Source organism: Phaseolus vulgaris, chromosome 7 (assembly GCF_000499845.2).
Source record: "Phaseolus vulgaris cultivar G19833 chromosome 7, P. vulgaris v2.0, whole genome shotgun sequence".
Lineage (NCBI taxonomy): Eukaryota > Viridiplantae > Streptophyta > Magnoliopsida > Fabales > Fabaceae > Phaseolus > Phaseolus vulgaris.
This window is the reverse complement of record NC_023753.2, coordinates 903,468-918,058: the sequence shown is the minus strand read 5'-3', so window position 1 is coordinate 918,058 and position 14,591 is coordinate 903,468. Positions and strand designations below refer to the sequence as shown.

At 34.8% G+C, this 14,591-nt stretch overlaps 1 protein-coding gene across 2 annotated transcripts; it reads right to left on the bottom strand.

Moving 5' to 3' along the window:
- Nucleotides 1-1,756: 1,756 nt before the first annotated feature.
- Nucleotides 1,757-14,425, bottom strand: LOC137827586 (helicase-like transcription factor CHR28). 2 transcript variants are annotated; one of them, XM_068633786.1, is made up of 11 exons: nucleotides 14,288-14,425; nucleotides 12,166-12,346; nucleotides 11,430-12,076; nucleotides 10,738-10,809; nucleotides 10,584-10,661; nucleotides 9,613-10,492; nucleotides 7,717-7,847; nucleotides 6,273-6,491; nucleotides 3,190-3,777; nucleotides 2,765-2,974; nucleotides 1,757-2,353 (listed from the first exon to the last, which is right to left on the bottom strand). In XM_068633786.1, the coding sequence occupies exons 2-11, from the start codon at nucleotides 12,269-12,271 to the stop codon at nucleotides 2,249-2,251; spliced, it is 3,036 nt and encodes a 1,011-aa protein (XP_068489887.1). In that variant the 5' UTR covers nucleotides 12,272-12,346; nucleotides 14,288-14,425; the 3' UTR covers nucleotides 1,757-2,248. The 2 variants fall into 2 exon arrangements, with proteins under 2 accessions (XP_068489887.1, XP_068489888.1); XM_068633787.1 differs by having other exon boundaries at nucleotides 10,584-10,634.
- Between the last annotated feature and the right edge of the window lie 166 nt (nucleotides 14,426-14,591).

The following is a 14,591-nucleotide window of genomic DNA, read 5'->3' as shown; positions in this document are numbered from 1 at the left end:
CGGGTTGAAACAAAAAAACAATTACCTTCTTCCTCGACATTCGGTCGGTTGATCTCCCACTTATTTACTCCTCGTCTATGGAAACTCTAGATTCTGATGGTACCTGCAAACGTTCAAGTGAGATTTTGGTATTTGGCACTCGATGTGTGTATTTAGTATGACGTACCTGATTCTTAGAGTGTCTATTTACATTATTATCATGGATATTTTGTTATTGGATCTGATTAGGGATTTAGATCATGATTAATAGTGTATTACTTAGTGTTTAATCATTAATTAATTTCGTCAATCCTCTTTGGATATTATGGTTTCGGTCGGGTGCTGAGTTTCGAATCGGTCGTACGGTTCCGACCGGTACATTTTTAGTTACTTCGATTTTGATTTTGAGATGGTAAAAGTAAGTGTAGAAGCAAGTGGAATTTGAATTTTGTAGTTTTAATTCATGCAAACTCTAGTTATGCTATAGGAGGAAAGTATTATATAGAAGATGGGAGGTCAAAGATGGTAGTGTAACTGTGAGCTTAGTCAAAAGAATAGTAGAAAAGTTGATTTGCTGTATTGGGTGTTTGGGTAATGTTTATGGTGTGGAGTGATACTGAGGAGGATCCAAGAGAACACTTTTACTGAATTTGAAGGTGGGAAATGATTTAGTTTCACTAGTGATGGGTGGACATTGGTCTGACATCTTTTTCTTTTTTTCTTTCTTGTTTCACATATAGAGATTCCCCAGTGTGAAAGGTGGTAGAGCAATTGAATGATGAGAGAAGGGAGCCACCAGCATTATGGACATGTGAAACCATCAATAGGGACTCTGCTCTGCCTTTTGTTTTGTTGGGACCTCAGCTTCGAGTGCATTTCAGCAATCACTTTTGCAAAGCCAAGTCATTTCTGCTTTGCTTTTTCTCTTTTCTGGGATCTAAGATTAAGATAAATCGCTTCTCCATTTCTTTTTATTTCCTAATGTGGTTGATTATTAAGCCAAATTCAGACTTACACATTCCATTCATGTCAATGCCAAGTGCATAAGTAGAATATGTTTGGTAATTTTAGCACTGAAAATGATACCTTTTCTTCTCCACTCCTTCGGCTTTGTAAGCACTTTATAGGCCCACCATAAAGTAGGAACCTGTTGGTGAGAAATGGTGAATGGGTGGAAAGGAAAGGAATCGATTAATGTACCCTTTGATCAGAGATTAATATCATATAGGATATACTCTGCATTTTTTTTTTCTTACTGGATCTTAAGAAACTTCACCCACACCACATGAAGAAACACTTTGAATCCTTTCGCATGTAGCAAAGAGGGTTTTTTAACACTTCTTTACAGATCAAAGATACTAACTTAAGTTCATTTTTTTCTATGTTCAACCAAAAAATAAACAAATAACCAGTACACTGTCACAAACATTCTACTTTCATTGATCAAGTGAGAGGAATACTGATACAAATTTCGAAAGAAAATAATAACTCATTTGGAATTTTGATAGTCATTCAACAACCTGTGTACGAAACATGGTTGTGTCTTCATATTAGTCAAGACTAGCTAAAGTGAATATTAAAATCAAATGTTTTAGCCTAAACACAAGCTTGCGGTAAAACTTGATGTAAATGTATCCACTCAACACAGAAACTACTTTTTATTACTTTTAGTGAAACCAAAATTTTGAAGCAAAATCAATTCTACACAGCAATAATCAAGCAATAGTGAAGTTATTTTCAATTATGCATAAAATAAATGTGTTTAATATAAAAAATCTAAATTGCAAACAGCAATGATATTCATTTAAACTTTTGAATTTGTTCTAAAATAAGAATCCACATTGACTTGGTCAAACTATACCGGGGTTGGGGGGCACAGCATGGAGGGTAGCAGCTAGACCCACAGTGAAGCTGTTGGGTGTGTGTATCTAGCTAGAAAACTGTACACTGCAACAAAAGGAAGGGCTGTTGCACAAGGTCATATTTTCATAAACCATATTATAATTTAATAAGAATATTTACAGAAAGCCTTCAGCTATATAACAGCTTGGAGGACAAAATTGCCCTTGTGGGCTTCAAAACAGATCAAGTTACCACTTGGATTAACCAAGCCTCTCCTACCAAATTTTGCAACGGATCTAAGCAGGCACTAAAAAAAGTCATACCCTCCTTCCGAACAACCATTTCAACTCCATGCCAATCCGCCCAAAACAAAACAAAACTTCAAATTATCCATCATGTGAAGAAGAAGCAAGGAGAGGTCTTAAGTCTAGACCATGAACAGATATTTCAGATCATCCACTGTAAGGCGAGCTCCGGACCCACCAGCATGGTCTTCCCCAAAAGCAGATGCAACCATTTTTCTCTTTTCATCCTGCCCAATGGTACAACACAAGAACATAATGAGAATCTATTTGACAGACAGATACATTCTATCTACATCTCAATCACACAAACTTCCCCCTCCCATACATATCAAGGCCTACTAAAAAAATAACCTTTTTAGAAACAATATTACTTCATGTGCTAACTTCACCTTTTATCTTTAGGAGATTGGCTTTTCTCCTTGAACCATGATAGAACTTTTGTTAATCTCAACTCAAATTTTGTTTAATGATTTTGAGAAGTAATATTAAAAAGAAGAGGTTAAAGGTGAAAGCGAAAAAACTAAGAACTTGTAAAGTCCGATTGGCTGCTAAGCCTCACTCTTGCTCGCCTAAATCCGAAATGGCCACCATGTATGAACTTTTTTTGGCACATAAAATTAAACTGACAGATATTGTACCTGAAGAGCCAGTATCCGATCTTCAACGGTATCTTTTATAGTAATCCTTGTCACAGTAACAGGACGAGTTTGTCCAATTCTATGGGCTCGATCAATAGCTTGATCTTCAGTTGTTGGATTCCACCAAAGATCCAAAAGAATAACATGACAAGCAGCAACCATATTCAAACCAAGGTTTCCTGCCTTTAGTGACATCAGCATAACAGTTATCTGAAACAAATTTCAATTAGTCAGAATTGAGACACTTAAAACACAGTACATAATTCTATACTGATTAAAATTGCAACAACATTATTGATATAGCCATGAAGAGGATTAAATTTCATACCACTTCATCTACTAACAATAGTTTCTCATATTACTTTGTGCCATTTATTGATTCACATATAAAAGTTACACTATAACAATGTTGGGAAGGGCCAAACCTCAGGTTCAGTATTGAAATCCTTAACAGCTTTGTCCCTTGCACCTAGAGTCATCCTACCATCGAGTCTCCTGTACGGTATATCATATTGACGCAATGATTTCTCAACTAAATCCAACATGCTAGTCCACTGGGAAAAAACTATAGCCTTTATCGGTCCTTCAGTTGTGGAGTCAGAATACTTTCTTGTGTGTTTTGTAATCCTAACATCTGAATCACAGTCATCAACATCTAAATTATCAGAAGACGGTGAATCTCTACAACATCCAGAGTTCGCTAAGTCAGAATTAGATATCTTCACATAACACTTTGACTGCAAAACCTCAAGAACAGCTTTGACTTTAGATGAAACGTAATGATCCTGCTGCACTAGCGAATAATCACAAAGAAGTGAATTTGAAGAACTAGAAGTGCCACCATCATCAGAGATACAACTCCTCAAAGTAACTTTGGAGAAAATAAGATCATAGCCGATTGTTTCTTTACAATTAACTGCAGGGCACGTATTATCACCAGAACAATATTCATGTACACATTGATAACAGAAGACATGGCTACACATTGTAATAACAGGGTCATCAGGGGGATCCTGTTGAAATCACAGTCCATGTCAGCCAGAGCCATTATTAACATCAAATCGCTACTACCTATCTATAAATGAGAAATCAAAATGTAAAAATTACTTGAAATATGTAGGGAAATAAAGAACTATGTTATTGATAACAATCACACAAATTACATTCTCATACCTCTATTTGTAATTATTAACTCTCTAAAAAATATGCTGAATGAATAAAAAGATTTTAAAGATATATTTTCCTTATCAGGATCAGTATAGAGAATACTGAGGATATCTTTATCCTAATAATATCTTTTGGATCATGCATAAACTGATGCACCATTAAATGCATAACCAATGTCTACTCTCTTGTGTAATAGATAAATAAGTTTTCCTACCAATCTCCAATATTGGATCTATTCTAAGTTGAACACTCTTCACTTCCAATTCTATTATTTTGATCAACAATAATAACTCCTGAGATTCTACAGCCTAGATTACATGAATACATGTTTCTTTAAAGAGATCAAGTACATATTTTCCACAACTAAGGAAATACTTGAGTTTTTCCATGTCTTTCATTACAAATTGGACTGTCAATTTTCCTTTAAATTTAATTTCTCTATTTTATCATTTACTGCAATAATCGTATCATCTGCATAGACAGACAGTACATGGAATTTACCTGCAAGGGAGTTTTTTTATGAATAAAGTATGATCTCCTGACTTTGCTTGTATCCTAATGAAATCATTGCTTTCGTAAATCTCCCAACTCATAAGGCTTTGTAGGTAGATCAATGGGTTAATTTGTTTCTTCATCACCTAAGGTAGTATTGTCTACCCATTTCTGTGAGGTTCCTTTGTTGCCTCTTGTGCACTTCAGGAAAGTATCTTTTCCATGGAGTTTGAACCACGTTTCCTTAGTATGCTCAAATCTTTTACAATATAAGCAATATTCTCCATCGCTTCCTTTTGCAAAGGACTTCCCTCCAGTGTTTGATCTCTTGAGAACCCCCTATCCTATTGTCATGGCAGATCCTATCTTGGAGATACCTCCTTTAAACATGACAATCCTCCAAGAATCTTCTCCACTTACAATAAAAATACTAATGACAAATTATTCATCTTTCCTTTCCCTAAGATCTGTACATTATGTACACTAATTGGGTCATATTCAAAGTTCAAGCAATGAAGGAATTAAAAGATATTACTTCACAGCTTCAGCATGTGTGGTGGCATCTTTTATTTTGCATATCCTCAAAATTTGGTGTTGATGATTTAGTTCAATCCACAACCCATTCAAAATTCTAGGATATTCCACTACAGAGAGAGAACCACAATTAGTATTAAACACCCTGCCCTAAATCTCATAGCAGGCAGTAAAATCCTTCTTCAAAGAAAAAGTATCATTGAAGTCATCACATATCCCTTTAGGAGAGAAATAGAACACATAGTTTCAACTTAGCTAAAGAACCATGCAATGCCACATTCAGGTCATGATCAGTGAATCTTCAATATCCCAAATCACAAAATTAGAGACATTTGACATCAATAATCCACGGGCATCAAATCTTGACCTTCCCTTGAGAATCCTCTAAACATACTGGAACAGGATGAATTTTACCTCAAACATTTGAAAAACTAACAAAACAAAGACATAACAAAGAGGACTTGTTTGACACGACAACCAAGAAAACTCATTTACTCCGATCAAAGCCAAAGGGGACGTCATTGCCCCTTGCAATAGGCTTAGAATTTCTTGACAACCCTGACCGTAGCGACAGCGATGAGTGGCCATTGCCAGAACTAGGGGCTTAGGTTACACATGTCAGTACTAGTAGGGCAAGTGACATGTGTAACCTAAGCAATGATAATAAAAGTCACATAGATTCAACAATCAATCAATGAAATAAAGTATCATTAAAGAAGATCATGTCCTTGTATTACTATCTCTTCATCTCGATAAGGTTTTCGTTTATCAACAAAAATAAAATCATTTACTTGAAAAAATAATATTAAGACACGAATAAAAACAATAAACTTAAGATTAAGTTAAAGAAAAATTAGGTGTGAAATGCATTGAGATGCAATTGACAGTTTTGGATATTTTCCTACGCTACTAAAACCTCCTTAAATAATAAAGCAATCCCCTAAGCATTTCTTATTATGTTGGGATAATAAACATGTCTATTTTTGAAACACTAACTTATGGTTTAAACTCATCATTATAATCACATGACTTAAATAGAACATAGGTGTTCAACTTAACCCAATTTAGTAAACACGCATCGTCCATGGGGAGTGTAAATACACCATACTACTAAAACAATATCCATACAAATTTCAGTAAAAAGTTGGTTCATCACTTTTCATACCATGAAGTCTACTTCCAAATGTTAAAAAGTGCACAATAAAGGAACAAAACACCATAACTTATATAAGATATAACCAAAAGGATCTAGGGTACCATCACATTCATAACAAAGGACAAATAACAAAAAATATCTTATCTGAATTTTACTCACATTGCAAATGTGACAGATAGAGGTTGAGTCCAAACAATTAAACAGATTAATCTGCATTTCTCTTGGAAGACGTTTTGCCATTTCAACAGAATCCTTCCCAACAGGATCAGAATCAATATCTTTAACAAGACGCGGGTGATCACAAGCCTGTCGAAGACGTAAGAGCATCAAAAGAATATTAGCATAGTTTTGGTTCACTGTCCCAGCAGCAGCATATGCCTGCAAAGCACAAGCTTTTAATGTCAGATCACAATACTTCAGAAAGATAGAGATCCAATGATAAAAAATATACTATAATTTACAAAAGTGTATGCTAGACATTAATAAATTAGATACAAAGAATGAGATGGGAAATTTAAAATCTCCACCACCCCGGCACTTCTCATATATTAAGTATATGACCACCCATAACTGACTCACGTATGCAACTAGGTGACAGAAATGCACTTATCAGGCTTTTAATCAGTACAAAATTGAAGCTTCTGTATGTTTGTGGAAGTAAGAAACAATTTAGGAATCATGCAAGATTTAGAAAAATTACCAATGAAATTATATTGATAGCATGTGAACTAGTTATTAAAAGACTCAACAGCTATATTAAATTAAGATTTTACCATCAGAAATTTTTGCCCTATGCCTCAGTGCTCTAAACCATATGTAACAAACTTGACTCGTGATACATATGCTTCAACTTGAGGGAAAGTGTTAGAGATATGATTTGATTACATTAATTAGGGAGATTTGATAGGAAAATATCTTACCAAATATTTCTCTTAGAAGATATTTACTATTGTATCCTTTCTTCATTGTAAATAAAAATAATGTCTATACACAAACACACAAAATTCATTATATTTTTCTCAGTTTCTCTTTTCTAAACATGATAACAGTGCGGTACCATCCTCAATAACCTGTTTTGTCACTAAATGAAAACAATTTCAATACAGTGTAAAAGTGAGTAGAATGTTAGGAGTCAACATTTAGAAGGATAAGCTACTTGATGTGGTACTTGAGCTTTGAGTTGAGCTCTCCTCTTGTGCTTACATCCTAACATAGAATTACTCTCGATCTTCAGTGGGAAAAATTTTCAGAAGTTGACTTGTGTGCTTGAACAGATTTAATTTATTATAGATAAGAGAGCAGTCTTAATCTTTTGTCCTCATAAACTACCAAAAACCCTATCATCTCATTAATACAAAAAATTCAGTTCTACAGGTCACGTTGAATCTTATCTTAAGGCTGCTAACATTAGTGAAGTTTCTATCCTTCTGCCTGCAAATAGACAATTACTTCAACCACTATAAAAATGAGTTTATAAAATCACCAAGTTTGAAATCTAATTAGCAAAAGGACATTTATGGATGTTCCACTTAAAAGAAACAAAAAAGTATAATTACAAAATGTCTAAGTTAGCATTAATATAAACCAATTTGAAGGAACTAACCTTAAATTGAGAGCGTGAGTCTGATTCCAACTTGGTATAGAAGGCTCGCTCCTCATCTGAGAAATCCACTTTGCTGAGCTCAATTGTTTTAGGAGGCAAATTGATTATTGGCTTCCCATCAAGCAAAGTTCCTAGACAAATGCAAGAAATTGATGTTACAGAACAGCAAAGACCAATACTCATATACTATATTTGACTACAAATCAAACGGAAATTCACCTCAAATACACAAATCATAACCTAGATGGCTAAAATGTTCGGTCCACTCCCTTAAACAAATAATATCACATTTATAATCAAACATAAAAAGAAATAGTAAGTCATTACATTCTACACAATGGGAATGGTAAAAGAGATTAAAGATGGGTTCGTTAAATAAAAGGAATAATTCCAACATATAAAAACATCTAAAGAAATTTCCAAAAAAGTAAACAGGCTGACAATGCAATACTATGTATAGACTATAATCTCATGGCAAATAAATTAAATACACTAATCCAGCAGTGATGAAGGAAAAATGTTCTAGCAGATTTGTTACTACGTTATATACTATATTTGATGTTACAGAACAGCAAAGACCAATACTCATATACTATATTTGACTACAAATCAAACGGAAATTCACCTCAAATACACAAATCATAACCTAGATGGCTAAAATGTTCGGTCCACTCCCTTAAACAAATAATATCACATTTATAATCAAACATAAAAAGAAATAGTAAGTCATTACATTCTACACAATGGGAATGGTAAAAGAGATTAAAGATGGGTTCGTTAAATAAAAGGAATAATTCCAACATATAAAAACATCTAAAGAAATTTCCAAAAAAGTAAACAGGCTGACAATGCAATACTATGTATAGACTATAATCTCATGGCAAATAAATTAAATACACTAATCCAGCAGTGATGAAGGAAAAATGTTCTAGCAGATTTGTTACTACGTTATGGTCTTTGATTAAAACCCTGCAGGTGGTCCTGCATTGGCAGGTTGTCCGAAAACTACCCACCATAAGCCCAAGTGGCTACCTTACAGTGGAGCAAGGAAAGAGAAAAAAAGCTTTTACAAAAATAGAGTCTTTTAAATATGCTATAGAAGGGCTTGCAACACAAAACCAAAGTGGCTACCTTTCTTGACATCTAATGAAATGGTATTATAAGTTATAACCAGTTTGTCCATCTCCCATAGTGATGTTTATGGACATTTTCCAAACCTGGCATGCTTGATGCAGGAATGGGTAGTCCCCATATCAGATGAACGTGGGACACCAAACCTAACATGCTACCTGCTTAGGACTTTAGGGGTATCCCCCTGAAGATATGCAATTACTAAAGTATTTTTGTTATTTTTTATTGGCATATAAAAATAAAAACCTATGTCTGGCATTCTGATAAAAAATTGTCAGGAAGGAAGAAACTAACAAAAGAAAACTGACACCAAATACAATATTTGATGTCAATATTAACCCAAAGCCACGGCCAAATTTATCAAAATTATGGAAAGGGACTTTGTAACCCTCTAAGAACTCTGTGCATTAATGACAGTTTTATCTGACTCTCAAGAAAACAGTAAATTTATATCACATACAAAAATCAATTTCTGTGCAGATAATAGAATGGTAGCAGACTAGTATGAAATGTTGAACAATAAATGAGAAAAAACATTGAAGAAAAATTCCTGCTGATATGTAATGGTAGTAACATTAGTAACAAAGGTCAAACATGAAGTGAGAAAAAAAACTTAGTGAGAAAGATTATCAAAATGACTAGACTTCAGAGGAGATCAATGAGAATATTGCAAGGACACTGAAAACCCATACCACCAGCAAAAACGTAAACATGTACAATATATCATCAGTTGGTAGATGACAAATCAGAATATACGAAATTCACCTTTTGTACGACGTAGCATTATGGCCCTTAAAACTGCTTGAAGTTTCTTGTAACCTTGAATGGAATCTCGGGATATAGGAACCTTTATGGTGTTGTAGAATGATTTATATACAGCATAAGGATCATACTTTAGGAATCTAAAGTAGCTATACAAATCATCAATACTGTTTTGAATAGGCGTTCCAGATAAGCACCACCTCCTTTTGGCCCTAAGGCTGCAGCAAGCTCTAGCCACCTGAGTTCTATGATTCTTTATTGTTTGGGCCTCATCTAGAATAACCCTAAACCAACCTACTTTTGCAAGAGCACCAGAACCACATTCAATGTCAATTCCTTTTCTACCTTTTTTACTCTTCTTATTTCCATTAAATGGTTTTTTCCTCTTTTTACTAACAGAAAACTCAGAGGATAACCCAAATCTTTCCCCATTTTTGTCCTCGATATCATCCTCCTCAACTAACGGTTGCTTAGGGACTTCATTAGTCACAATAGAGTATGTTGTTAGAACCACATCATATTTTGCAAGTGCAATATGATCCTTTGTCCTACTGCCCCCATGATAAACTAAAACATCAAGCTTTTCACCTCCAACTTTTTCATCAAGTTCCCTGGCCCACTGTCGAAGAACACTGGCAGGGCAGACAACTAGGGTACCAGCAGCTGGCCTTTTTCTACCAGGTGCCTGTGTTGAACTGCTAGGTTCTCTATCACATTCCACACTATTTTTATGCTTTTCCACATCTATACCACCATTGTCGTCATCGTCATCCAAATTCAAAGCTTCAGTTTTATGATTGCATGTATCATCTGTTTTCGATTTTGACTGTAATGACCTCAATGCCAGAATGAGGGAAATCATTGATATTGTCTTTCCAAGACCCTGCTTGAACAAGGTTTTGATATTCAGGTAACAATAATCAGAATTAAATGTAAAGAACTGTAGGTTAAAAAATTTATCACCAGACATTGACCTGATCATCAGCCAAAATCCCCCCCAAGCAATGCAAACTCTTGGTTTCCTTCTGAAGCATCCAAGCCAATGCAATTTTCTGAAATATAAAGTACTCAGAAATAAATGGCCACAGCAGAAATAATAAAAGAAATTTCATAGACAAGCCATAATACCTGATGTCTCAGAAGAGAGACAGACAATACACCAGCAGGTAAGTCATACTCTGTTTTAGGTTGACTGATATCCTGCAATAACCAAATTCACAATTGACCGTAATGATTCTCAATGAGTATAACACACACACACACACTGATGCGAAGACTTAAAAAAAATTGAAGCAGCTTCCATAAATCACATTGATGCAGCACAAACATCAATAAAGCATAAAATTAAACACTAAACCAAGTGAAACTCAAGATTAGGCTTAACTGCTTTACTTTACAGCTAATTGTATGCTTGCATGAATTGTTGTGGGGTGTTACTTCATTTAGAGTGTGTTTGGTAGAGGGGAGAGAAACAGGTAAGATAGAAATAAGTAGGTAGAGTGGAAATAGATGAGAAATGAAGTGAGCATTAGAGGTGTTCGTTTGAAGAAAATAGAAAGAGATTAGGAGAGGGATAGCGAGATGGGCAGAAATAGGTGAGAAATAGGAAAGTGGATCCCACCAATTTTCTAACTAATCAACTTTGACAACTCATAACATATAAGTCCTAAACAAGTAAATATTTTTTCACTAAATTACAAGATAAAATATGACAACTAGATGATTTCCGCTCAAACTTAACAAGGGAATGTCTTCTTCATATAACTTAAAGAATTTAAGGAGTTAAATCTACAAACACAGTGATAAACAGCATGTAATACCAGTAATGCTGCCTCGTAAATAAGTCTCTCATCATTTTCGGCAGATCTTTCATCAGCTATTCCAGAACGATATGCTGATTCACTAGAAATAGCAAAGTGTGGAGTTATGGCCTTTCCAGGCACCAAAGACGGTGGAAGAATCCTGTTCCCACCATTTTGATAAAATAAATGATCTCCGTCAAAGCCCCTGCTAAAACTGTCACGAATGTAGCCCCTGTCACCGGATGTGCTAGGCCCTACTCCCTGGCGACGATTCTTGTATGCATCATGAAGATGACTATTGCCTGTGTTATCTTTTAACTTGCTTAATCTGATGTCTGACGCAAATAAAGAAGAAGGAAGGGCCCTTGTTGCAGAAGGCGGAAGAGATGGAGGAAGGATCTTCTTGAAAGGTTGCTGAGATGACATTTTCTCATAATCTGCACTATGAGAATTTGAAGTTCGGGAATTAACTGTTTGTTGCTGACTTGTGTTTCCATTCTGAGCATGGTAGGAAGGTTCATCACTTCGTGCATTTCTGTTGTTGGGCGCATTGGTGCCGGACACAGGTTGTGTATGAGGTTTGATTTGTGAATGATTATAAACATTAGAAGAACTTAGGTTTGAACTATTAGCCCCTCTTGAAGAATTATCCCGCCTACCATAATCTGCACATAATATTGCACGTTTGATGATTAGTAATTTACAAATTATATATATATATATATATATGGGAGATTTACTAAAGATCACGCACCTGAACTCCTTTCAGTAGGTGTAGCCCATTGTGGAAGAGTTCTCTTTCGAACATCTATCTCCTCCAAGTCATCATCAGACGAACTAATATATATACAACTATCCATGAAATTCAAATAACAATATATCTTCCCTCAGCCACCATAGATTCTACAAACAGAACCATAAAAAGTCGTGCCAACCTGTAGTAAAAAAGTATCATGAACATCCTATTCTAGATGACAACACATGATAAAGCCATAGTTACTAGTTATCAGTACCAGATAGCAATGCGTAGATAAAAACTCTTCAAAATCTATAACAGGAAGCATGATGACCGCTATTTTGAATATACTACAAACTAAAAAATGTGTACTACTCCATGCACATATAAATACTCCAAAAATAATTAAAGAAATTCAAGCTAAATAAATCACAGTTTACACACAATCACAATCAACGTAGGAGCAATAAGAACATATTAATGAAGTAAAAAATAAAATAAGGAAAATAATGGTGAAATTAATAGAGAAAAAAACACGACCAATAAGATGGAAAAAAATAGAAGAACGTGAACTGTGAATCTAAAGGAATAAAAAAAAACTCTGTATAAAAGTAGTCCTAAAAGGTGTGAAGGAATAGAATCCAGAACAAAGGTAGGTTATGTAGAATATTTCCCCTAAAAAAACCCAAACAAAGAAGCTCAGGGGGAGGGGGTATAAATGGATTTCTGGAATCAAAATCGATCGTGATAGAGCCACAATACAGCGCGAAAGGACACTTTTGTGGCCATTAATGCAGTCATTATGGCTACTGTTAGAAACCACTCCATCAATTGACCACTATGGATAAATATTCTCAAAATGAGTACTCAACTGCCCATAAGCCTTTATCTTGCAGCAACCCACACAAGGGTACACCTTGAATTCGATATAATTTCTATTTTTTTACAACAAACAGATGCAATTAAGATTTTATAAAAATGTCGCAAAAATCACATTATTCCTTTGACATGTAAATTCAACCAATAAAGGGGAGCGGGTAAGAAAACGGAAGTATAACACAACATAAATATCACTACATTATAAGGGCAACCTGTGGAAAAAGTGTTGGAGCAAATGGGTTCCAGTGACAAAATTCTCTTACAGATAAAAATAATGATGATTTTACTGACAGAGGATAACAGATATTGCAAAATAGTTAACAATATTTTTACTTAGATTGAAGGACAAAACATACTAAACAACATCCCTCTATTTTCATTGAATATGAGTAAAAAAAATGCTCCCAAGACAGCATTAACAGTTCCACTGCAAAGGAAGTACGAACTATGAAGTATCAATGAGGATAAGCACATTGTTACATCCTTTGAATCAAGAGAAAAGATTACTAAAGATGACTAATAAAACTTTTACAAATTCATAGACCCAGGCAACTCTTTGGCCCAATTTGTATGTTACCTGCACTTCATCTCATCTTTCCAGCCTCCTTAAAAAACCTTTCCAACCAACTACCAATTTAATTCACAAGTAGTGCTCAAATCAAACAATCACAGAAATACCTACAAAATTTTCCCTCCAGGTAAAATAACATAAAATTGAGTAACACCAAAATCAAATTATTATTCCTCCTTATATCCATTACTCTACCACCCTATCATTAATCAATTGTAACAAATCGAAACTAAAAGACAATTACCACTACCCTATACACAGCCATTTTGCATAAAGAATCAAACAGAATTGCTTTCGCCCATTAAAAAGACGAAGTTCATGCATTCCCACCATTAAAGAAAACCATACTCCAAACGACAGCAAGAATTGTAAAAAAATACCAACGAAGATAAACATACTAAGCGGATCAACCACATTGCACGGGGAAGAGTGAAACCACAATTCAAGCGTGCAAAACCACCAAAACCTCGACCATTGGGGAAAAAGAAAAGGCAGAGATAAAAAATTGCGAGAGAGTAATTGAGGGTTGCCTTTGAATTGAGAAATGCGTGAAAAATAAAGGATCTTTGGAAGCAGCAGTGGAGCATTCACAGAGACTAGGGTTCTCCCTAGCTTCGCAGCAAAACGCAGGAAGCGATAGTAAGAGAGCACAAAAACGACGTAGTTTGAAGAGAGTAGGAGTTCACTTACGCAAAATCAGAGGGAAACACGGAATGAGAAATTACAGTTCGACGAGAACGATGATTCACGACTCAGACTCGTGCGTTCACCTCTTTCATACCATCTCAATGCTTCAACTTTGACCTTTACTTTTAAACTACAAAAATCTATTTCCTAAATACCATATAAGTTTAAGTTATTTACTTGCTCATAAAAATATTAATTTATATAATTACGTGACCAAAAATTATTAAATAAATATAAAATATTTATTTTTGTAACATCCTATGAAAATCACACAATAGACACTTTTACATCAAAACTAACAATTACA